Source organism: Cephus cinctus, unplaced genomic scaffold, assembly GCF_000341935.2.
Source record: "Cephus cinctus unplaced genomic scaffold, Ccin1 Ccin1_scaffold0709, whole genome shotgun sequence".
NCBI classification, from domain to species: domain Eukaryota; kingdom Metazoa; phylum Arthropoda; class Insecta; order Hymenoptera; family Cephidae; genus Cephus; species Cephus cinctus.
The window spans coordinates 862252-888834 of record NW_014333329.1 but is presented as its reverse complement, the minus strand read 5'-3'; the positions used below and the strand labels follow the sequence as shown (position 1 = coordinate 888834).

Genomic DNA, 26583 nt, shown 5'->3' with positions numbered 1-26583 from the left:
CTCCAAGAACGACCAGGTTCATCCGATCCTCTCTGGACCCAGAAGGATGTCGTGTTACGATCCTACCTTCAAAACACGTACCTAGGTATATCCCTTTCGAAAAGCCGTATTTCTTACGGTCGGACGTTTCTCTTTCGAAGCGATGGGTGGGATCATCTCGTCCTGGAAGGCCCCACTCCTTAGCAACCCGCCTCCAGACTCCAGATACATACCAACCCACCTAATTCATGGCCGCCTTTGGTTATCTCCGTAGGCCGAAGTTATCTCCCTCAGGGTAGTGGGAGGAGAATAAGAGGATAACGAGGCGAACGGAGAAGCGACAGGATACCAGAAGGAATCAAAGCTCCGAGCGAGATCCTTAACTTCTTCAAGTCCGTCCCATAAAGTAGCATTAATTGAAAATGGTGTCTCGGTCGTCGGTCCATACAGACTCCAGATAACACGAAGGAGCCTATACCTAACTATCCCCAGGTAGGTAGATACGTAGGTGTACCTATTAGATATCCCTGCAGAAGACGGAGCAAGGTAGAATCCAATAGCGAAGACAGGATAAGATTAAAAAAAAGGAAGAAGAATCTCTCATGAATAAGGGATGAGGCGAAATCCCGTGCAGCCGGTGTCAAACTCGCGACCGAATGACGGACCAAGTCTCAGTAGCGTGCATAGCCACAACGCTAAGCTTACGGCGCCATTAAAGTAAAATAAAGCTTGCTCTTCTCTTCTCCCAACCATACCTCGCCACTATAATCTCTATCACACTCGTCCATATTTCCTTGCTCAATTTTCCTCTTTCTTGTTTCTCTCTCTCTCTCTCTCTCTCTCTCTCCCTCTTTTCCTTTGTGCAGCATCCCTTCGGCCTTTCCTCCATTGGAACCCGCTAGCAGCGCCATCTACCTTAACGTCGAACTCGTGGTATTTTCTCAATGTTGCCTACCATGGAGACAACCAACGCATAAACGCGAAATCATTGCGGCGTATACGAGCACCGACACCTTCTTCTTACTCCTTCTTCTTATTCTCACCTTTTTATTTCTCGCCGTCAGAGTTCTTCGCGTTCGTCGAGCGCACGCGCGTATAATAACACTTAACCACCGGCAACGAATGGCCGCAAGTTGCAACTTCGCTTCTTTGTGCATGCGAATCCGGATACGCGCGCGTTTACGAACGCACACCGTGCGAATACTCCGGCCTCGCAAGCGAATCGCGTCTGGGACGTTATCGCCATTAGACTGCAAGGCTTGAGGCTTGAACATCTTAGGGCGATACCACAACGCACGCGCTCAAGAAAGTGTAAGATGGTAAAGGAGATATATAGTGCGTATAGAAGGCAGGTACAGAAGGTAAGAAGAGGATCGACTGTAGGGTGCGATCTTTTAACAGGCAGGATCGTTCCGCGCACTTTTATAGCGGCGATATGCACTCCGGAAATATGTCGTTACTTGGGAACGCACGTCACGGCGCGGTATTTCTATACGTGCCGGCCGTGGCGAGAAATTAATCGCGTCTCTCGTACATTTTAAGTGGACGCCATGGGGATCCGCGAACAATTCATGGATCGTTTCGAAGGATCTACGAGCGGTCTTCACCGGTATCAAGTGGTCTCTACGAGGCTATGCGAGATCGCTCGTAATTCGGCGCACCTTACCATTGGAATTTTTACCTAGGACAAGTATTTTTTTGGTGCCGGACCTTGTTCATTTTTTTTTTTCAAATACTATCCTCGATACATATAATCTTTCCGAGGGCGCAAGGCTACATTCTGGTATGTGAGATAAAGTCGAATTTGAGATTAGGGTTTCAAAGCATTAAAGGTTGTGGATAGGATAATTTATGGTGGATGGGATCTCCTGTAAAACGGAAATGCCCACCTCTACTTTGAAAATATCTTGACTTAATTTTTTTACTCCTATGGTACGCCATCTAGGAGAGGCTGATGACGGTGACGAAGTTGAATTTGGGTTTTAGACTTTCTACCGAATATTCCAGTATGGTATTTGCTATGTTAATTTTCTTTTAATACTAATCTGTATGGTACTTCTAATAATGAGACGAATGACTTACTGTTAGAGGGATGCAAGAGAAAATGCTTAGGGGTTATAGTGCGAGTATAAACTGTACTTACGGATATCATAGTTGCCATAGTGGAAGTATACGATATCGGTTAACTTCTGTACTAAAAGGGTTAAAGGATCATATTTGTTGCCGTAATGATGCGAAAATAGCATTTTTACGGTCAGTAGTTCAAGAGGCAGTGAAGATCCACCGGTAGTGACTCCGCGAAGATTCCCACGGCGGGATAAATGATTTACTTCATTCGATTTAACGATACCAATACGAACAATAAAGTAAACGTGCAAACGATACTATAAACAGTAAAGATAAATATTAAAAAAGCTTTCATTTCTCCGTAAACATGCATTGTAAAGTTTATGAACGCTTCACTTTGGTGTCAATGGTGCCAATAACCATCGCTAACGGAAATTTCCTTGTGCATACGCCAACTCGTAATAAGAAAAAGAACACAAACTGCTCGTCAACTTCTGTCAACTTTTTTTTCTCTCACTCAACAATTTCATCCCTCGAATAACCAGTGCGAAAGTATTAACTCGAAAAGGTCATGAAACTAAGCAGTTTCCATAAGTAGCAGCAGAGAGATGGCCATCATGAGATTATACGGTCTATCATGGTCAATCAGTTTGATGAAGAATTTCAAGATTCAAAAAGCTACCATTTTTCTTTCTCCTAATTTTTCTAATACAATTGCTCCCCAATCACATAATTGAATATTAGGTACGATCAACCGTTTCCATGAAGTTTAATGAAATCTACCGCAAAATGAAACTAACCACTCTATGCTTTAATTTGGAATCGGCGCAGGTTAGCCATGAAATCCAAATGTCTGATCTAGCAATTTTCGCGAATGGAATTAGACGAAATTGTCTTCTCGTGAAACAACTGGAATTCGAATGCCCACAGTCCATCTCATCGTGTAAGTGGGCCAAGACATTTCGTCTAATCACTTTGATACGATCACAGTGACCCGGACCTCAGAACGCATGATGAACTCATAGGTTACTTTTACAATAGAAAGAAGGAGCGGCTGAACAATAGTATATCTATAGATATTTGAAAAAAAACGTCATCGAATCTTCCAAAGTAATTGTGACTATATGCAACAATGCATACGCGATTGTAATTGTTTGCAGTTCAATAAGTCATCCATGTTGCACTATTCTTATTAAATGACTATGATTTGTATCGACTCAGACAAAAATTCGTCATCTCATAAATAATCGTTCTAGTGGAAATATGAAAATGTGCAGAAGAGTTTTCATGTGAATAAAGGACGGTCGATTTCGACCCTGGGGGGAGAGAGGAGGGATGCCATGATTCTATTAGCGATGCCATTAACGGCAGGGTTTACTATGCTCAACGGTCGTCTTTATAGTTATAACTTGAAATATACCTAACCTACCCCGACGCCATAACCGTGCAAAGGAGGGTGGTCGACACCAATTAGGAATGATATAGATGTATCTGATGGTGATTTGTCTTGCAATTCATGAGAAAGCGGCATAAATGTATGCGACTGTCTACGAACCCCTGGGAAGAGGGTTGGGAATGTACATTCTTGGATCTCGTTAGGAAGAGGGTCTGACGAGTGAATCGGAGGAACGAAGGGAGGGTAACTCGAAGGGAGAAGAAGGATTTGCTTTAGGAGTCGGCACGAGGGTGGGATTTGTATGTTTAAGGGTGCCTCGTGAGAGGCAGAGATACGAACGAAATGGCGGACCAAGGGTTGGGTCTGAATATTAGTGAGCATAGCACCCCAATATCATTCTCAACTCTGCTAAGGGATGTACCCAGATCATTTACACAGATAGTTCAAGTAACGAATTCAACTCTTACCCCTATCCCCCTAATCGTAAAATCCGTGGGCACCCCTTAATTGAAGAAAAAAATATCTCAACAAAATTTGACAAAGAACACAATAATGTTCACGAATCCGTCCTATGACGCTAACATCGAGGAAGTGCTCCAGCTTCGGGCAGTATCGTAGTATCAAAGGGAAGTCAGCATCCCCTATTTCTTGAAAGTATTTTCACGACGATGGTCCTAACGACTTCAGTCACCCTCCATTCGTCGTAACTCTCTCGAGTTACGATTGAATTTAAACTAATATCCGGCACAGTGGAAGCGAGTGCCCATCCGACTGGTATTGGTACCATTTCGCCTGGGGAGATCCCTCGATTCTGCGGTCCCCTTCCCGAACGAAAACATCCCTGGTTTTCGGGGTTGGGTCGATTCTACCACCCTAACCAGAACACGTTTCTCATTTCAGAGTACCGTCGAGGTGGCGTGGGTAGGGGAGGGGGGTCGGCTTGTCGAAGGATGGTGGTTGTCAAGCAGAGCAAGAGATGGTGGATGGACCTGAAAGAGATGGAAGAGAAAGAGAAGACGAAGAAGACGATTGATGGAGCCACGAAGTGAACTGGGAGGGATTCCGAGTCTTGGGGGCGAAGGGGCTGAGAGGCTGCTTCAGGGTCTCGGAGCAGCGGGGAAAGATGACACGGAGTCAGGGGTAGGGACGATCGTAAAACGACGGAAGTCGCTCCGAGAACCGAGGCACGATGTGCACTTTAAGAGATCTCTGCTAAGCTCAGCTTTCTCGTAGATACGAGAAACGTAGCGTGGAGTACAGACCCCATGGCTAAATATAGGATGATTCAACTTTTCATTTGCATCAACGTATCTTATGCACTGCATTCAAATGGGATTGACATATCTTGGTTATGGCATTAATAAATAGATTTATAATGGTGAATATGTGTTATGGGGACTGGATGACATTTTATCTCGTTCCGAGTTTATTTTCAAAATCAACAGAAGCGCAGTAGACATCGGTGATCACGGTGGGCATTAAAAATGGGATAGTAAAATAAACTGATTAGCGCGATGCTGAGTTCATAAAGACCTGTGTTAACAAAAGAGCGTGAAACTGTATAACAGTGGTAAGGAAATGTTTGTTCTGTAAAACAAACGCAAGGCATGAGCCTTAATTTATGCAAAAGAAGGCGATAAATAATTTTATATAATACTGAATTTGTTTAAATTATTCGCCAATCACTGTATACCTTTTATTGATTAATTTTATTAAATTTCATTTTAATATTCATCGTCTCAAGTATTACACATTTCGTCCTCCATACTAGCACGGGTAATATAGCTCTGACTTCTTAGTGCAGAGTAGATACTCGATCCCTGAGGTAGATAGGTACTTAGAACATGGAACATGAAACACGGTACATGGAACATGCGTCAGAGTGGCCCTTTATCGCGGAAGCTTGCTACGGGGCCGCCATTAAACCGAAACTGTGGAGATAGCACAAACGGAATTTTAGAGAGACTCCCGTGCAATTCAGCCCCTTGAATCACCCCGTTTCCCAAACCCCCATCTAGCTATGATCCTTGACGTGCTTTGAGGACGTCGAATACGAGGAAACGACACTCGTGATTACTCATTCGCATTCCAGGACATTCCTCCAGGGCCATCAAGCTTACACCGCAACTACAACCCTTCTATTCGGTATTCAAAGTCTCTCTGGTATTCAGCCTATTGTTTAAACTACCCCTTACGATCCTTTGTATCCGAGACATTGATCCTACGTTATCTAGACTAGCCTTAGCCATAAATAGATACGTACACGTATAATCATTTGTCAAATAATTAATTTTGATAATATCATAGCTATCGAGGACAGCAAAAGCAATAAAAATTTGTAATTTATTAAAACGAAAAATTATAATATAATTATTCCGTCAGAAAATGTTTCAAATACTTTTAATTCGAAAATTCTAAATTTTTTGCAAATCCTATAAATTCAGTTATGAGTATTAAATCTGTATAAAACTATATAGGCTTATGAATGCTGTCCAACCAAGATGCGACTTATTGTTCGACGGAAGTTGCTCTCTCAGGGTGCTCACGTTCGTGTCCGGTCATTTGATGGGCAATAGACACTCGGCGACCGTTCGTTCGGTCATCCTGCGCGGACAACTGTGTCTCTCGTGTTAAACGATTATTTTTGTTGACGTCGTAAATCCTTTTAAACGCGCCACTCAGGGCGTCTCGATATATCCAGGCGGCTACATCTCCCTCGAGGACTATCGCCCTGCGCTGATATCTCATTTATTTCGTGTGACAATAGTCGTAGCCATTGCATTGGCGAGATAGATATAATATTTTAAATGATGGCTGCGAGTCCTTAATCAGACTACCCTTATCCTGAGGCATCATACAGATTTGTAGAAATCATTTTGACTGAACGTAATTTTAAGGATGGTTTTACATTGGATCATAATATTAAGTATAAATGAATATATCCAGTTGAAGGGAATGGGACATCTTGTGTTGTTTTTCTTTTTTTTTAAAGCTATTTTATTTGTCTGGAACGAACCCGGAAATATTCTAAGGGTTCCACAATCTGGCGACCCTTCCGTGGTAAAGTAGCCAGGGTTGGAGATTCCTGGTGACCTTAATTGGTTTATTGGCAGGGATTACGTTTTGGGCTGCCGACACAAAGGCTTTTTTTTGTTAGAGTCCTGAGTCGAATCCTTCTTCCGTGTTGCTTTTTTCGCCTTTTTCTTTACGAACAATGTAGGATTCTCTCAGCGGTCAAAACAGTTTCACGTAAATTGGAAAGTGACCGTTTTTTGGATTTTGTTGGGAGAAAACGAAAAACTTGAAGGACAGTGATGCGCAATTGGGATTTCTGGTGCATTCATATAAGGAGCCTGGCTTTGAGATTGTACGGTAAACAGAGTGTACCGGTTTGATTCCATCGTAATTCCTTGCAATAATAAAGATAAAAATCGCAATTCACGCCCGCCCATCTTGTGTCCAAAATATATTTTCGTAACAAATCCTATTGAATTGACCAATGGACAAGCAACGAATAATTTCATTCTTAAGATAATATCTCTGATTCAATGTTTATTTTGATTCATTCTTAATCGGAACGTGAACGTCGATAAACATGAAGTCTTCGTTAATGTAAAATGATTTCCTATAAAAAAGAAAACAAGATATAAATCTGTCAGAGGTATATTTTGTAACGTTATTTTTTACTATGTTGTTCAATGTAATATAATAAATTCGCAATGCAAACTGAGTTTCATTATAAATATGTTGCTTCTGATATGCTGATCGTGGCCAACTTGAAAAATCCTTTGAGCCTAGCTCCCAGAAAAGAAGCCAGACCAGTCTCAGTTGTGATTTAATGATTTAAACTTAGGTACATACTACAATTTTACAACGGCCGGTATAACAGCTGCAATATATTTACACGTGTATTTACGACAGTCCACTTTGCCCCGTGCGGACCGCCTGCACGCTCAAAAACGCAGGTTAGTGCACTGCACCGTAACGCAGGACATGAATTTTGAAAATTTTTTTAACGCATCATACGAAAACGAAAAAGAATATTCGCTAGTTTTTTTCTATTCGCATCTGTTATATTGTAATTTTGTCATGATTCGTCTTTGTTTTGAAAGATTTTGAAAATACTCAAAAATAATATTAACCACTGGGAAACATACATTGTTACTTTTTTTAGCTTGTTGCTGAATATTTCGTGTATACAATGTAACTTGTAAGGAGGCTTGTCGAATTTAGAAAATTGATGGGATATTAAATAGACCTCGCAAAAATCTAACAAAAGGAGTATCGATTCAACATAGATTTTAGTTTCCTATAAAAATATCATATAATAGACTAACAGTGGATGTTCTAAGCAAGACCTTTGAATATTCTTCACGTTTGAAAAGGTCACCGTGTCCTATTTGTACCGATCGAGCTATCGATCTATTCGACAAGTAGAAGAAAGGAAATACTCCGTGACATTAGATCTGACGTATCTCTTAATCGTCTGAAAAAGTTATCGTTATGCGTTACTAGGAATTTGTAAAAAAAAATGGCCGCCAGTCCTTGACTCCATCTCGAACAAAATACCCAAAATCTCCCTTACGTAACAAAAGTGCCACTCCCACGTTTCTGAGCTCTTTGGCTTGAATTCTAAAAAAAAATAAAGAAAAAACCCACCCACTGCCCAATATCAGACGCCATTACAAAAGTCCCAAACCAGTTTCCAGAAGAAGCACAAATCACCCTGAACTTAAAGAAACCACTCCTTCACGCTTCCCACACAATACACCATATGAGTACAATAACATGTTCAGAGTCATATACGCGTATGGCCCATATGGATGTGCATGCATATAATTTTACCTGAGCACAATCAACTAACGACCGTTCATTTTAAAAATTCTACCAATTCCTATTGGATCTCTAGAACCGCCATGAAATGTTTCTCGGTGATGAAACCAAGAGAAGCCGAACGCAGATCCCAAAGAACCGGTCGCGTGTAACTCCGCTTGAAATCTCAAATGGAGATCTCGGTACCAAGTCACGAAGTGAATGTCACACAATTCAAAATTTGCTACGGTTCGCGGCTCGTTATGTCTCAAGCATTGAGCTGGTAGGAGCTGCGGATTGATGGTAGCAGAGCATAAACGTGGGACAGAAGAATGAATAAAAAAATGTCCAGTACACACACAGATAAAAATATAGCTTAAGACAGCTTGACATACCAAGAATTCCATCGCGTACGAACTAGCTGAAAGAATTCCAAGCAGCCCTTAGGAAGCTACCACTTGGCGGTGACGGCGTTAGCGGCGGCATCATCAGGAGGCAGAGGCTATACGGCAGCTCGGCTTTCAAGATGGAGACGAAAAAAACGAAGCAGAAGAAAAAATAAAAGAACCAGTTGAAAAAGAGTGGAGAGGCACGGTGAGGCAGTAAAACGATGAGTGAGCGGCCGCCACGGAGATCCCGCGAGCAGATAATTGTGTAAGTGGACCCAGGGCGTCGTGTTGCTCTCTTCGAGGTGGAACGGCCAACCAGGGGTTGGACGGACATTTCTTGGCACCCGACGATACGTGGGACGCCATGGAGACTTAACAGGCGTCCATGGCCGGTCTCATGGACCCCGTCGAATTATACGATCTCTCCTGGGAGTCGAGTCAGCCTGAAAATTCGGAATGTAGATCCGTATTGACAATTCATGAGATTCTTCACCGTGTAAAATCACACACCGTAGCACTAACGCAGTAACGTTAATTAAAAAATTATCTTTTACAATCATAAGTATATCGAGCAAAAGTAATATTGAGATAAAAAATTGCGCGTACGAAATACAAAATAAAAAAATTTTCGAATTTGCATATAATCATAAATTCACATACGAATGACCAAGACTGAAATGTTTTTTCTCAAGATGGAAGATGCTCAGAGTTGCATGGCAGCATCCTTCCTCGTACAAGAGACGTGGCCAATGGAGCCTCACTATAGGGATCGCACGTACTTCGTATATCATAAAGGGCTGCATGCGGCGACGGTAGCATTTATAGCCGTTGCCAGCGTGAATATTTATGCACCGACCATTATTACCTACATAATAGTAGGTATGGTGAAGGACTAAGGATAAGTGTGGTTAGAGCTCAGAGACGCGCCTAACGCCCGATCCTCGTACGTGCAATCCATATCTCCATGTTTCATGTTGTAGCAAGATAAAAAGTCGTTCACGAGCTCAGCAAACGCTCGGTCTATAGGAAACTTGACCAAGATAGTAGGTAGCTATATACAAGTAATACCAACATGGCGATTGGGATCTATCTGGAGAAGGAAAGAAACGCCCATAAGAATCATTGGTGAGTTCAGGTTGATTATCCATGGTAGGATATAAGATTGCGATGCACCCCGCAAGGCTCGATCCTAAATCACATTTGACTCCGGTGGTAATGGGATTGCTGAGAAAGTCTAAAGCCTTAGGAGAAATGAAATCCCAGTGTCGAACAGTAAATCTATCCTGGCTGCTTGAGCCAGAGAGGCTTTAGCTAAGCCAGAAAAAGTTTAAGAATATAAAGGCACCGTTCGACGTAACACAACGAGATTCGCGGCATTATTGTGGCGGCAAATCTCTCTGGACCTAAAGACTCTTTCTGAGAAACGTAAATCAGGATGGTGTTATATATGACGAAAAAAGTACAAATTGCAGTACAGTCGCGATGGGATTAATGGTTCCTTTCGTTTTGATACCTGATATGGTGGTGGGGCGATAGGAGCCGATATTATTTCAATTTTTCAACCCCTTTTCCGCATTCTATCCTGAGATCGACTTTCTAAGGGGATACTTAACAAAATGGAGGTCCATCGTGTCTTTGAAGCTTCGTGGCTTGTATCTTGTTGATGTATTCAATTGTTGTTGCACCCGTGTAACCGTGGTACGGCCTCGCGCAGAAGTGCAATCAACATCACCAAAGCACCTCTTGACTTATACGACAAGTAACAATCTAGCAGCAAGTGGTTGCTACTAACATTGTGGCAGCCTGTAAAGAGACTTCATTTAAGAGGTGGTTGCCTTTGGTATGCAGACTTGCCAACGATGCTACCTTATATTTTTACGTAACTATGTTGTAGACATTTTTTATAATCGCGCCATTGACATTTCAAACTATTCATCGTAACGTGTGAATTTAACTTTAATTTATTAGCGTTGTTACTTATGACGTAAGAACGATCATAACTTAGAAAGTTAGTAATAAATTATGCAAATTTTAAGTAGTCTCTGCTAATTAATACCGATCCTATTGTTATTTTCGTATGTACTCCGCGTTGTTGATAAAATTGATAAGAATTAATTATATCAGTAAACAGATATGGTTGCTATGGAAACGACCAATAGTCTTAACACGCTTATATATCTACACCTATTACAGGTATTAGTAAATTATTTCCTGTGGTTAATGACCTTCCTTTTAAGAGAACGTAAATTAATATTATTTAGCTCTCAAGAGAACACCATGGAACGAAAGCCATATGTACGGGAGGTGGCTGGCGTGCAAGAGATCGATAATGTGGGCGGCTGGGGCGTCTGGCTCTTCCACATACGAACCCACGTATCTGTCTACAGCTCGTTTCAGTCGGTGTCGACCAATTTTCCTAGTGTTTAAAACTAAAAAATAACCTATCTCATTCCCGGGACAAATGCTGGTGATAATGGCGATGATGACTGCAGCGGTATATAGCATCGATGATAGCAGTAATGGGTTTCGACGCTCGAATCGCCAGGACAAAGCCATAGGATAACCTTTCGGAGAAAATATAGCGTGGTTATGGTGTTCATGGAGAATTTAGGGATTGCCCGAAAAAGTGAAAACACTCCGGACCATTCAGAGTTTACAACCGCAGGATGAAATCCATCTAAAAAAAAAGCATACAAAAATCTAGGCTAGCAGGTCGCTTTCATTTTTTTTTTTTTTTTTTTTCGTAGGACACAAGAAAAACCAGGAGTACTTCTTCCCTTTGAAAAAATTAGAAGCAGCCAGGACGAAGACGAGAAATGTTCGTAATGACGTGGAAGAGGAAGAAGTAGAGGCGAAAGATATGTTTTTGTACCCTCCGGATCCTTCTTCGCGAAGCATTGGAACTTCGAGGGCCATAAAAACAATTATTATTGTATAAGGCTGACCGGCAGGGTTGTATTTGTGCAGCCAGCAGCATCCAGTCAGCCACTGACTGGTATGGCTGGTCGTTCTTTTCTCTCCCTGTGACTGGTTACTCCTGCTCAGCTTGTACTCTTCTGCGCTCTCACCACTGGAATTTATTGCGGTTTGGCTTCGTCGCGCGGATTGCTTGGCAAAAATAGAAAAATCGCAATCCCCAATGAACCATTCTTGTCGTTACGCCCGGTTCCCTTTCTTGAAGGCAAAGAAAAAGACATTGGACATTTAACGTACAAATCAATGATTATTACAGGTATGCGATTCAGCAAAGACAAGCAAAAATGAAAAAATTGTAGGTCTTATTAAATACTCTTGTTCTGTATAACCCATAAGAAATGGTAATTTCTTATAAATACACAGGTATATTTTGTAGATTGATACTGGGATTCAGGATCCGTGTAATACTTACCATAGAAACTGGACATCCGTCGGGTCCGGAGATGTCATGAAAACTGCAATAGGACATACAGGATATTCCTTGAGGAAGAGAATTAGATTCGCTCGCAGGTCCCGCGGCGTCTCGTTTCACGTGTTAATAAATAGCTGCGTTATTACCGGCAAGCTAATTCCTCAGCCACTCTCTTCATTTAACGAAGCCAATTATGACAGGCATAAATGTAAGCACTTAATAGTTGTGTACACAGGCGCACGCGCACGAACTTCTGCCAGGGTAGACCTCTTCATCGACTTTGCCTGGGACTATCCTTCTGTCGTGCTTTTATTTTTTCGACGTTACTCTCGCACAAACACCAATTATTGCACATTGATACACTTTTCAAGTCAACTTTTAACCACGGTTTATATTACATATCACTTACAAAGTTTTATTCGTATTTTGTGCTATTGAAAAGTTTTCATTGGGATAACCGATATAAATGTCACTCCGACAACGGAACTACGGGCGCACGAAGAACTTACGTTTTCATATGTTTATGTGTCCATTTACCGACTATGGATATACTTTAATGGATTGTCTTTATGCTTTCACGGGATGGAAGAAAGTTTTCGAGTGAATAGGTAACACGAGTCTTATTGTTTCTGGATCTTATGCATCTTAAGGGGAACTGAAGTACCACTTGACGTACCTTTGTTTCTGTTGTAATTTCATTCGCGATGATTTTTTGCGTCTTGAAATATATACCTGGATTATTTATTCGTCCCTTTTGTAATTTTTTGTTTTTATTATTCATTTACAATAAGAAATATGTTACTTGCTTTGATTGATTTATACTTGATTTACACTTACGGTAAAGTCGCGATAAATCTGTTATTCCTTTTGTTTTTCTTGTGCTACTTTTTTACTTTTCCAAAAATATGAGAGACTTATCAAGTACACGAAGGTCCGATATGAAAATCAAAAGACTATGATTGAAGAAATTAAAATGTTTTCCCAATCACTTTAATCTATTCGGAATTTTCATTCGCATGTTAATTTTTGTAAGGTAATGTTTTCAGGCAAAGATTTTGTATACATATTATCTTTTCGGAAATGTACATCGAGGACTTGTCTTTCCGACGGATTATTCGGCAAACTGAAGAAATTTTATTTTTGTAATGAACATTACATATTTATACATTTGATTTATAAAAATATTTCAAATAGAAATATGTATATAAATTTAATATGGAGAAGATGTAAAAATCTGCATAGATATGATTAATAATTAATGTAAATTAAATTGTCTGTGTTCCGACGGCACAAAATAATACGTTAAAGGAACTACGACTTATTCTCCATACTTTATGTGGTTTGCTAATGTACTAGTTTTTATAAAATCAATACAAAATTTTAAAAAAAAACTTTTTTCTAATTATTGAAAAATCTACTCTGACGATAGACGGTGTCAAAGGTATTTCGTTTGTATCTGAAAAGATATTGAACACTGTAATTCAAAAGAGACTTCTTGCATAACTAGTAGTGAAGAATTACGTGATACAATTGACAAGATGAAAATTGTCAATTCTTAATACTGACACGAAAAGTTCACGTGTCGATCGAGTAGAGCTCGCGAGAAAGACTGGCAGGCTGGGGAACATTAGCAGCCGAGCAATTGCCTCACTTAATTGCCATCGCGATATTTTTATTGTACATTAATATCGCGATTGTCGTTACGAAATCAATTTGCCCCGATACCGCGGCCTCGTAAACTTATTTTACGTGTATTATAAAAACAAGGCACTTACGCCGGTGCCCCTTGCCCGCCTTAGGTCATTAAAGGTCCGCTCACATTGAAGCATTTCCTACATTCTATGCACATAACTGACACTAGCCGGATATTCCAAAATATCTCAATTGCACTTTATGAGATTTTGCAAAATTCACTCGACCCCACAACCGTTATTTTAGAAACCGTTCATCAAAATTTACCAATAGGTATAGTTCGTTGAGATAAAGCCGACAATATTTAAGAAATAATTTAAATTCAATTTTATTTTTTTTTAAATCACATTAGATTCCATAATTAGAAATATTATCAGATTATTACAAACGAATCATTCGGACACAATCGTCCAGTAGATTTTTCGTATACTCAAATTTCACGATCCCTTAATTTTTATTTGTCGAGATTAACAAATTTTTATTTAAATTAGATTTTAAATGATTTTCTATCAATTTTCATATTTTTTTTTCGTATTATAAGCAGCATCGCAATCGAGGTGCAACCGTGGATCGCGGAAGGTGTACTGGTACTCCCGTGAATGGCGTCCCTCGAGTTTCCGACGGCCGTCGCAAGAAATCTCCAGCATCGATGTTTGTTCTTCTCATTATCACTGCTCCTCGGTAAATATGCGGCATTCCTCGACACCCAGCTGAGTTTTCTGGTAAACCTTAGAGATCCGTACGACAACCTACGCGATCTCCCTTTATGGTGGACAAACGGCGAAGGTGTGGAGTAGAATGAAAAATCTTCAAGGACTTGAAGAAGAACAAACATGGCCGTATCGTATACGGTATGTGGAACGGCTTCCTTCGCTCCTCTCAGTTGATACTTCTTCGAATTTCTCTTTGCAGAAGCTTCTGGTGGCATCGTTTCTACGATAGTTGATTTCGTGGCAGGTCAGTTATACATACTTTTCATATTTTTTATTCTATGTGTATATATATATTATATTCAAAATGAGCAACCGACGTAACACAAGTTTAATCGCTTTTTGAAAAATATAAAAAATTCTATATTAAAAAGATATTAGGACTTTTCACTTATTTCTAGCATTGAATCTGCATATAGTGGTAGTTTACAATAATCTTATTTACTGTACCATGTTCAATTATCTGATTGTGAATCTTTACAGTTTTTCACCTGCATAATCTGCACCTGTATCGTAGTTCCGTAGAAATTCCTGATGTAGTACATTTTTTATTACGATAATTGTATCAAATAATTTAACGTGCGTGTTATATATAATTATAGTCTTTATAGTGTAATGCAAGTTTTAACGATTAATATGTTCCATATAAATACTTGTGTCTTTTATTTTAAAATTAATTTGACAGTTAAAGAAAAATGTTAATATCTGTACAAAAGTTGTCATTCCTATTTTATCGAAGCTTTATGAATATCTGAACGCGTTTTAATGCGTCCTTGTACCTTCTATTGCTCATAATGTACAGGTAGCTATCAATTACCTGCTTAATGCCGGGAGCTAGGACGATATGCTTGTTTAGTACGCATCGTTGTTAATTTATGAGATGCAATTTGTACCGCTGCGGATAACTATTCACAGAACTACCGTAAACGACTGTGCTACATATATTTTAAATGTACGTCGGCTAGTTTATTTTATTTAAAAAAGAAAGATAACTGTGTTTGCATTTTAAAATGAGATTCCACTTTGATCGACCGCTTCACTGACAATGAGTAATGTGTAATCTTACATTGTCATGTAAGAAGATGAATTTCATTGTGGTAGATTTTCTTATATTGCTCAATGATTGGACAATCAAAAATATTTGATAATTCATAATTATCAAATCGCTCAATTTTTTATTCCAACTGCATATATTTTTGATAACGTAATGTTTTATCAATAATATCTCGGCCTGTGACCTGCAGTATTAAAATATGTTACAAATATCATATTTAGGATCCGAAGCATTGTTATGTCGCTATTTGTATGTATTTGAGAAAAATGCTATGATACTTGTATAATGGCAGCATATTTCGGAACGTACCCCTAGGGGGTAAAACTTCTATACCACCTAGCGGCGGGTAGGTGAAATCATAGGAATTCTCAGCATGGCAGCCACGTCGGTAACATTACCCGGCGAAGGACGACAATAGCTTCTGTTGGTATGCTTCAATTTTGTCATAACTTATTTTCCAAATAAGTGCAACATAACAATTGACATACAACAATAATATTAGCTACGAAATGGATATAGTAGCATATACGTTTTTACATATTTCTAAAGTAAAACCCATTTTTATTCGCTTAGGCTAGATGACATACCGATATGTGGTAACAAATCCCAAAACTCAAACACACATCATACATACGATATTCGCTTAGTGTGTTAATAATAAAAAAAAGAACCAAATTTTTAAAAAATAATCACAAGCCTCAAAATATCATAACAACCAGCAAATTCGAAATATAGTATATGAAACAATCAAAAATTAAAAAAGTTCAAAAATCTCGCAGCTTAACCCCAATAAATTGCAACGGTTACGGACAATCAAACTATTCCCTCGTTTAATTAATTTTCCCAAGTTCAGTTGGAGAGATGGGGTTAAGTACAAAATTGATCCCTCACCCATTCCACGTCAGTCGATCCAGTGAAATGAGTATAAAAGATGGCCAGCACAGTATACGTATATATTAATGCAAAAGGAGGGCGCGCCGGCAAAAGAGGGTTAACTTCGGCGGGTTGCCTAGAAGGTGGTTGGCGATGATGGTGGTTCTATATCGTATATCGGGCAGCTCGGAGAGAAGTTTTAGAGTCTGCAGAGCTCTATGCCGCTGGTTATTACCATCCATAAAGTTTTACGAACCGAAAATATCAAGCATTACTCCCTTAGCTTCGCTATACGGTTCTCAGTGTCCTCTGGATAGTACCTACTTCCCTATACAGACATACGTACACAGGGTCACGTTGGACCCCGACATCCGATATATGCTTGGCTACCGACTATTCTTCCTCTTCACGGTCCAGGCTTGCGATTCACTGAATTTGCATTAACCATTTATAACTGGCCTCCCTGTGATAACCAGCGACTCGTATTTTTCTGGCCATAAGCCAACTTTATACAGTAGCTTTGCCTAAGTTTATGAAGCGACAATTTCTGGGTTTAGGTTCCACGCGTACTACACTTTTTACGGTACCGATAACTATACTCACTACCTAATTCTAGGTTTCTCTTTTGCAGTTATAAATTAGTTACGCTCTATAGTAATTACCAGGATATATAATGCCTGACCTTGAATTTATATATGCATTCTATTTATTCTGGGTAATATATAGTTTCGGTTATAATCAGCGCTTATTGTATTACTTATGTTAATCGTGACTCGTTAGACATCCTGTGTAGATTTCACGTTTGTTCACCGTGAATTTCCGGGTATGAATCCTGCAGGTACCGCGCTGGTATTCTGAAAAATGAATATTTTCGAGTTACGATGAGAGATACGTGTTATTTAAATATACGTTAATTATGTATGTTTTTTATAAATTTGTATAGTACTTACAAGTCCTGGAATTAGATTCAAATATTGGCTTGCGTTAGAAAAGGCATTGTTGCCGATTAAACCAGGGTTAAAGATATTTTGTCCTGCCTGTATTAAACTGCTTGCGTTGAAACCCGGTGGCAAAAATGGTATATTCTGCGGGCGGCCTAAATTAACAATTTTATAGTAATTATAAATCCCAAATCTTAGTCCAGTAATATAGAGCACAAAGCTGTGGTATGATTTCGTTTATAAACAAAATTATTCGTAATAGTCAATTTAACATCTAGCATTATTACTACAAGCTACGTCACATCTTCGGCTGTAGTTATAATGAATTTTTTGTATACTTACCTAAAACGCATCCCAAAAATGCTATAAGAACAATTTTCCAAACGAGCATCTTTAAAGAAATTATATCTGTCTCGTGATGTACCTAAGCAAGTATTTCACTACTTTGACAAAAGTTTATGAATACTTTACAACGTTGCGAATGCACATTTCTCTTTTATAGCCAGTTATCTGCAGTAGCTCATAACGCATATCCGGTAAACATACCCGAAAGATATGAAAAGCAGAAATACAACTTTTTGCAAACAATTAACGAGCAACCGGAGCGAAAGTTGCATTTTCAGAAGGGATATCAATGCACTTTCGAATTCAACTGTACAGACACCATACCTAAATCAGCAATTAACGTAAGTACTCTAACGAAAGAACACTAATGAATGATTTTGCTTATACTAATAAATCGTCGTTATTTAGATCAATGTTACACAATAATATTAAGAAAAAAATTTGGTTACAAAATAACAAGGACACTGTAAAAAATTTCACGAGTACATATATTTCTTTAAACAAAGTGTTTTTCGTAATACCATCTTATGCGGGTAGACATAATACTAATTGATATATGAAACCTCGAATCCACTGCAATGAATAATCCAACGCACGTACATTATCTGGACTATTCGAAGTAACTTTGTATTAGTTATTGCTCGTTTACTATAAATACGAAAACTCATGACACGAAACAGTAGAAAGTCTTGAAAAAATGTCACGTTGCATTGCTCTCTTGATTATTCTGACGTTGGCTATTGCAGATTTTACATGTGAGTATTTAACGCGTTTGCATTTACTAATTAGTTGGTATTATTGTACTATATTGAAATACAGTCATTTATATCACTTAACATATTAAAATCGATATTTCATTGTCGTAAAATCATTTCTATTTCGCAATGATGATTAAGAGCAGAAACATATATTTTTTTATTTTTATATACATAGGTAATGGTTCAGCCATTGCATCGGAAGCTGATACCACAAATTTGGAGACTAACGTAAAATGGCCGAGTATGCGAAGAATGCCAAAAAATATAGATATTAGAAACAAGATTTTCACCGATTGGATAAATTCATTTTTCGGACCAACCACTACGGAAGTTCCACATGATCCAGTTGGCGATGACGTCATACCAATCACTGTTCAAAACGAATGAAAAATTCATTGAAGCTGAGATCAATTAATAATGAAATATATACATAATGATATATAAAAAAAAAAGGTCGTTCCACTTTCTACTAGAATTTCATTATTTCGCTTAAGGTGGAACGAACTTCTCTATCTGAAGAAAATAAAGCACGTTAACCCGTATGCGCATATATTATTTCGCGATAACATGCACGAATCATTGAATATTGCGAATTTTGAGATACACGTATCTTATACGTCAAACCGAAAATTTATTACATGTATAAATTTTGCAAACACCCGCGTATGTTATGTATTACGAGAAATGTCAAATTTCTGTAAAATACTACATTGCCTAATTTCACAATGATATACACGTAAAGAGGAAGTAGTCTGTCGGATACTATTTTATCACAATATTCCAATGTCTATACAAATTATTCTGGCTTTCCTGATTATCAATGGCCTTGTCATAATTATGTATCAGCTGAGCTTGTATAACAAGCTGCTAGAATTGTATATAAGGAACAAGAGTGTAAATCACACTATGAGAATAAACCAACCTAATCTTCAGATTTGAGAATGAATGTCAAAATAATTTTTGTATTGTGGTGTTTCGTGGAAGGTAAGTCATAGAAAATGTACGGTAATAGATTTTGATTGGATTACCAAATTACGAATTATAATATATAGGATACCATCGAAGCATATATCTTTCCAATTTCTCCTACATAAAAATATTGGTTATTCAACTGAGATTTAAAACAAATGTCGATGGATTCGATATTAATGAAAAAAAAAATATTACTTTTCCGAATAGCTGGATTGGCAAAACCATTTGTCGAGTTAGCAGCTGCCTCATCAGAAACATCAGCGACGAACGACACAATGTTTCCCGTCGTTGACGACGTAATGGCTAACGTTACGTCGGATCAAAACGAAGATCCCGCTAGTGAAGTTTCAAAAGGTTTAACACGGGATTCGAACTTTGGTCTCCCGTCTTTGCCATTCATATCATCCAAGGAAGAACCGTCATCTTCTTCAGGATTGGTTTTGCCGAATATTCCTGGACTTCAAGCAACATCTTCTGGGCCAGTTATGCATCTTGGGATGTTTCAGTTGCTCTCGATGCCAATGCCGAATATTGCCGACTTTATGGGAATGATAGGAAAACTGCCCACTTTTAATTTTCCAAATTTGACATTGCCAAATATTGGAAGTAATAATGTGTCCCCGTGAAAGTATTTAAAAAAAATATATATCGTTGATGATCACTGTAGCTTCAGTATTTTTTTATACGGTATAAAATGGTATCTAGTCATGAGCATTTTATTCGATAAGAATTAATTTAAAGTACAGCACAAGCCAAAAAGGTATAAATAACAAATAAAATAGATGTATAATAAACCAAATAACACTTTAAAATTAAATAAAAATCTATAGAATTTTTTTAGTGAAACTTGTTAATATATTTTAATGAAACTAATTTTTTGGAAAAAAAATAAGAACTGATATTCATTTGCGCGGTGTTTGTTGGTTACGAAGCGTGGCGAAGATTCAAAAAAAAAGAGGCTGTGGGCCAACAGACGGTTACCTCAATAAACCGTTAATAAAGCTAACTGCAATAAAATGAAACCTCTAAAGAAAATCCGGCTATTCATTGTAATCCTACCGATTGTGGACATACCCACGTTACAAGATTTTTCGCGTGTCCAAAATAGTTTCGTGCTATAAATACTGGCAGCGTATGGTGCAGAACTACACGGGAACTTTCGTTACGGCTACATCCTTCCTAGTTTTATTACTTTTTTAAGAATTTCGTGAACACGGATTCCAATCCTTTCGTGGCTTCCCATTGTGGTGAGAACCGTCAGACGTTAGTCTGTAGTTTGCAGCTTGCTGGACCACATTTCAAAATTCGATACGAAGTAACACGCGTGAAAACCAATCCGGTTATCACAGTGCAATTTTGTTTCTTGTGAAAAGAAGAAAATTTGGTAACCAACTTCGCGTGTTTTGAAATTAGTGTGAAAATTGTGCAAATCAACTGTGGTCGTATAAGCAATTTCATTAACAGAAACAAAACCGTTAGTTAAACGACAAAAAATGATTGCAAATAAATCTAATATAATTTTCCCTAAAAAATTATTCGCGGTAAAGCAAAATATGGGCGAATCGCGTAAACCACACTAAACTATCGTTTACTTTCGTAATTTAACGTGAAATAATTTTTTAACACACAATACAAATTGTTACAATTCACTTAAGTAGCACAAAGTGATTTGCGAAAAATTACGAAAATTAATTAACAAAACGTTCAATATGAAGAATCTACTTTTATAACAATAAAATATATATGCGCAGTCGCGTCCAGAGTGTCGCACCATCTTGAATCGTGCAATTTTCCCAGCATCCCCTACAAACTATTGGATTTCCTCGCATAGGGGATGAAAGCCCACGCCCAAAAGCATCATGGCCGCTATTGTAACCATGGAAACCCGTGGAGATAAGAGGGTATAGCTACCGAAATATAGACTGTGGGGTGATAGCTTGAGCAAGGGGATAACGGATCCGACGCCTGGCGTCCCGACGTTCCTTACCGCTTTAGCGGGCATCCAAAAACGAAATGGCCCCTACGTGCTACGAATTTGCAATCCATTGGTTTATTGGATCGTAAAATAAAATGGTGCGGATGATGCGCCTTCCGTTAGCAAAAGTATGCGGCTTCGGCAACCCTGCAAATACATGCAGGCCACTGGACTCTCATTAACGAATTCCACCCCCGAGGAACCAGCCAGTAAACACCGTTCTTGTATGACCTCACTAAAATTCGAAATTGCCAATGAAAATGCAGGATCACGTACCTCGATATCTGACAGATAATCTGGTTCATACGGTTACAGCTTCAATCCGCAAACAGACTTCCGGTCTTTTTGCCAAACATCAGAGTCAAATTTAAATATTTTTTTTCAAATAGATCGACTTTATTGCGAAAATCTTGCAGCCATGTGCAGTACCTGCTTGGCGAACGATATTTCCCAAAATATAAACCCTTTAACGGTATATCGCGACTTTTACATAAAAGTTATAAAAATGGGACAAAAATATATTTCCTGAGTTTAATATCATTATAAAGCACTTAATTCGTCCTATAATTCACAAAACTGAAACATTATTCACACCTTATGCGCCGACCATTATGCTTAAGTATGCTTCTTTATGTATATCCTGTAAAAAAGTGATTTTACTTGGAACTGAATTATTTTATTAAACTCTAAGTAAAAGCATGAAAGATAAAATTTTATGTTTATATTACAGATATACATAAAATGAACAAAAGTAAAATTATGTTTCGTCACGCCTGTGGTTTTTGGAAACAAACCAAAAATTCTCCACTATAAAACTGATGTTAAATTGGTATTCGCAAGGACGAATGAGCAAATCTCAAAAGTAATATGGAGGCTGGAGAATATATATAAGGTAAAAAATATTTTCAAGAAATATAAATTAAAAGGGACCCCAATCTCAACATTGTCTCTACAGTCGCAGCCTGACACCGTATAATTAATTTCCATAAATTATTTGTGGTATCACAGATTTATATAGATTTTTCAGAAGGGCTTTATAAGTAAAACAAACATAGTTATATATCAGCAACGGTAAAAATTTCTACTCAAGAATTTAATACTTGTGAAACAATTCATCTACGTAATTATCATATTCTTGAATAGGTACACACTGCAAATCCAAATGTTTAGTGAAGTATTATATCCTATAGTATCTATAGTAGTCACTTTTTACCCAAGTTTGTTGATTCTACGATAAAATATATAGGAATAACAAGATACTTGTAGTGTAAAAAGTGGCTATCAGAGAAAGGATAAGGAATAACACACTTCACTGCACACTTGGATTCGCATTATATCATTGTCAATATCTATGACTGTGACTTCATATTCGCTGGAAGTCTCGATTACAATATTTAATTTAGTGCTCAAGCAAAGTTTATATATTCTTTCTATGTATTCTGTGTAATATTTGTTCTTTCAAATCATTTTCGAAGTGGTTCATACATTTTCAAAGTGCATCATATTATATCACCTCCTCATTGTCTAATCTACGTATAACGAGGTGCAGAAATGGTACTAAAATTTATGCGTCGTAATTGCGCATTGCTTGCTGAATCTGAAATTTCAAAATCACATTTTTAATTAATTTACTATTCTGTAATCCATCAACGATATCAGCATTACAAGTCAATACGTAATCAGAATAGTCATTGACTTAGCCAAAAATAACATTGATATGTTCAAAAATTGTAACATAAACAGAAAAAATTATTTCTGTCAAACGCCATAAGTATCCTGAGGCAGTTCTCCCAATAAAACAAGAAAAAAAAATTCACATGTAATTTCACGATAAGTCTTATGAAAGAAGTACAAATGGCAAGAAAAGGTATGGAGAGGGTATGAAGCTGCGAGAAAAATAAGAAGAGGATTCCGTACAAGAGGAAGAAGAAAAGTTGGTCATTCGAACGTTTTCTCGTTGATACACGCGTCCCGTAAAAAAGCCAATATAAGTCTATTGTCGGTATGGTGCCTCACGGAAGCCCCATCGCGTACGCGTATATTTCTTCTCGCAGTTTAGTACAAAACGCAATAGGTTAAGGTTGGGTTGGATGGGTTATAGGGCATAGGGTGTCTCGTATCCCGGGCGAAGGATACTGGCCGGGGGCTCTTATAAAAGATCTTATTAGGCGAGATGGGGTGCGGCTATGGGCCTGGGACCAATGACGTGAGATTGTCAGAGGGTTGCTACCGGGAACCTGGTACTTCGGGAAAGGGTCGTAAGGCGAGGAGTAACCAATGAGAGATCAGCTTTTGCTACTTTAACGTAGGGTGCATTCGCGTTTCGGACTAGCGCTCGTGAAGCCAAGTTTACACGGTAATGGCGAACATTCCCAGTCGGATACCCACCTCTACGACCACTATCAAATATTGGCCTCTCCTAAATTAATCTCGTAAAATAGATCGTCAGGTTGTGCTGGTGTAATAAGATAACAGTAGTCGGCATATTAATATTACCTAATAACTGAGTATATCTTTAATTTCTATTATTTTTATAGTTGGGAAATGGTATCGAAGGTTCCATGTTCTCCTTTGATTCTTTCGTAATTAATTGTGATTGGAGTCTGCAGGAAAAATCATTTATTGAATAACAAAATTTATAGTTGGGCTATATTTTTCATGTGTTCTTGTAAGATAAGGTTTGGTGATCTTCTCTTTGGAATTCTGTTTCACGAATTTATAATTGTATTAATAATATATTATAATTACGCGTTACACGAGTCTCATCAAAAGCATTTCACAATACGCTATTGTATTTCTTACTGTTATAGTATATATGTAGTTACAGATGCTTATCCGTATGTTTACACAAATCTAACTACTTTGATGCTTCCTAATGAATACATAAAATATGGGAATAGTGTGTGATGCAAAATGCTCGAAGAAGCTAATATACTTGTGAATAAGAAAATACTGAACTGTGATTTCTGAAATAAGTCGACAACGCTGATGTCGTTGCGATCGAATTTATTTTTATCGTTTCTCCGTACTTAGATCGGTCATCCTGTATTACAATGCCACAAGCGGGAATGCTTATTTTTCACCTTTTATATGAACTATTAACTTTTCGAGACTTACTTTGTACGAACTTGCTTTCATCCTTCCTCATATATCTTTGTTAGCTGTATCTTTGTTAGCTGGCTAGGTGTACTGGAAAATTCAAAGAAAAAGAATGTCATACGTCTCCATCCCATGTTTGTCTCCCGTCTCACACATAATGACTATTCTATTACAAGTGCACAGCATTTTAAACAAAATAAGAGAGCATGGATCTCAACGAACGGTCTGAAAATACGTTATGTTACAGTTTCACGATTGAAATATGTAAACCGTCCGGATATGATGAAGTGCGTTTTGTACTGTTAGATGCTATTTTTTCGATTAGAGGTATAAATATATTCCGCTAGATGTCCCTACATAATTTTATTACCCGTCTAGCATCGAGTATGAAATTTCAAAATTGTTCCATTTTAAGAGAGAGCACTTTTTATACTAATATGAAATATATTTTATTCCATCTATAGCAAATACTATATTAACTGATCTGTCGAATAAATCATAAGCGCCGACAGAGGCCATATGCGTTCTTTTTTCTGCTTTTACATGCATTTATAGTAATGCACAGTGCAAGCAAGGATTTGAAACAAAATCCGAGAGTGCGTTTCAGAGCGCCAGGAGTATACCTACTCTACTTCCATATATTATCGCAGGTTAAGTTTTTGTTAGCGTGCCTAATAGAAAATGATAACTATTCTATTTTCTCTACATTTGTGTTTTTGCAATCAAAGAACTAAATACATATGATAGATTGTCAGTAAAGGAGTTTTTCTCCTTACCAACATCTTTGTTACCAGCTGGCAATCTGATTTGTTGAATACACCGCTTCAATATTTCCGGCGCGTGGTGTCACAGCTGGTCTCGGATATATCTCCCTTCTTGGGGTTCGCGATTGTAGAAAGAACTATTTGTAAAAATGTTGGCATCTCGAGGTCTGAACATTTTAAGGGCCGTATCACGGTATACAGTTTGTAATAATGTTGCCAAAAATACTGTACAAATACGACATTCGCATGGGTAAGATAGTCATTACGTAATACTTTCTGGTATAATAGGTTATGTCAAAATAAAATTGCTTGGTGTCTTAATGAGAAGTTTTTGACTCTTACGTAGTCAATAAAAAGACAGCATTCAAGTTTATGCTATATAGGTTCTTTAATTACGCTCTTTTTTGTTGATTGAATTATCACATAAAAGTTATTTTTAATGTAATACTTGGGATAGAAATATCCATTTTCTACATAGGACTGTTTAATCTGATGTTTCTTTAAAAAATTTTCATAGAAAACTAAATCATTCTAACAAGTATTTAGATACAAAAATACAAACTGCATGTCCGAACATTGTAAGTGATATATCTTGTTTTAAGTAGAGGAACATATACTATTCAAAATTATAAAGTTACAAAAATTGTTGGTTTCTAATTACTGTATAATACATTGATTATTATATTTGGAATCTTATGATCACATTTGCAAAGTTACATATTAGGATATCAAAAATAATACTATCTGTATATCTTTTATTAGATGGTCGTACCGTGTCGGCCTTCCACCTAAGAGAGGAATAGTTCTTGCAGCTGAGTTTTTGGGTGGACTAACGTGGTGGTGGATTTTGTACCACCTTTATCATGATTTTGGTCATATTGTGGTAAGTAAAATTAATCAATGTTTAACATGATCCAATACATTTGACATTGTTTCATGGGTTGAAATGTGTGAAATCAATATAACATTTCATTATGTCAAAACTCAGGGAGAGTTTCCATATCCTGTACCAGAAGAGTGGACTGACGAAGAATTGGGTATTCCTCCAGAAGATGAGGATTGTTGATCTGCTTTTATGGTAGCTATAGATAATTTAAAGAATCCTTGTACAACAAAGAGGTATAATATTTCAAGTCTACAGTGAAATATTGCAGCCAGCAACCACTTGTTTTCATAATTTATAATAATGTATGTACTTGCAATTCAGTGTACACACTCCTCTATACAAGACCGGGAATCGTAGTCTAATTCTAGAATGACTTGAACCTTCTGTATATTATGTTAATAAATATATCACTTCATTAAGATACTTGCTTCTCTCTTTTAATTGTTCAGTTATCTCAATCAATCTTGTAGAATTAAATTTTCT

General features: G+C 37.8%; 2 protein-coding genes across 3 annotated transcripts; both read left to right on the top strand.

The window, feature by feature from the left end:
- Positions 1-14463: 14463 nt before the first annotated feature.
- LOC107270165 lies at positions 14464-20377 on the top strand. Of its 2 annotated transcripts, XM_015744907.2 has the most exons (4): positions 14464-14680; positions 17804-17987; positions 18580-19388; positions 19584-20377. In XM_015744907.2, exons 3-4 carry the CDS (start codon positions 19346-19348, stop codon positions 20000-20002), a joined length of 462 nt encoding a protein of 153 aa, XP_015600393.1. In that variant the 5' UTR covers positions 14464-14680; positions 17804-17987; positions 18580-19345; the 3' UTR covers positions 20003-20377. The 2 variants fall into 2 exon arrangements, with proteins under 2 accessions (XP_015600393.1, XP_015600392.1); XM_015744906.2 differs by lacking the exons at positions 14464-14680; positions 17804-17987 and adding an exon at positions 18338-18401.
- A 4888-nt stretch (positions 20378-25265) lies between these two features.
- On the top strand, positions 25266-26521 carry LOC107270210 (NADH dehydrogenase [ubiquinone] 1 beta subcomplex subunit 2, mitochondrial). The gene is made up of 3 exons (XM_015745015.2): positions 25266-25464; positions 25977-26097; positions 26203-26521. Exons 1-3 carry the CDS (start codon positions 25364-25366, stop codon positions 26278-26280), a joined length of 300 nt encoding a protein of 99 aa, XP_015600501.1. The 5' UTR covers positions 25266-25363; the 3' UTR covers positions 26281-26521.
- Positions 26522-26583: the final 62 nt, after the last annotated feature.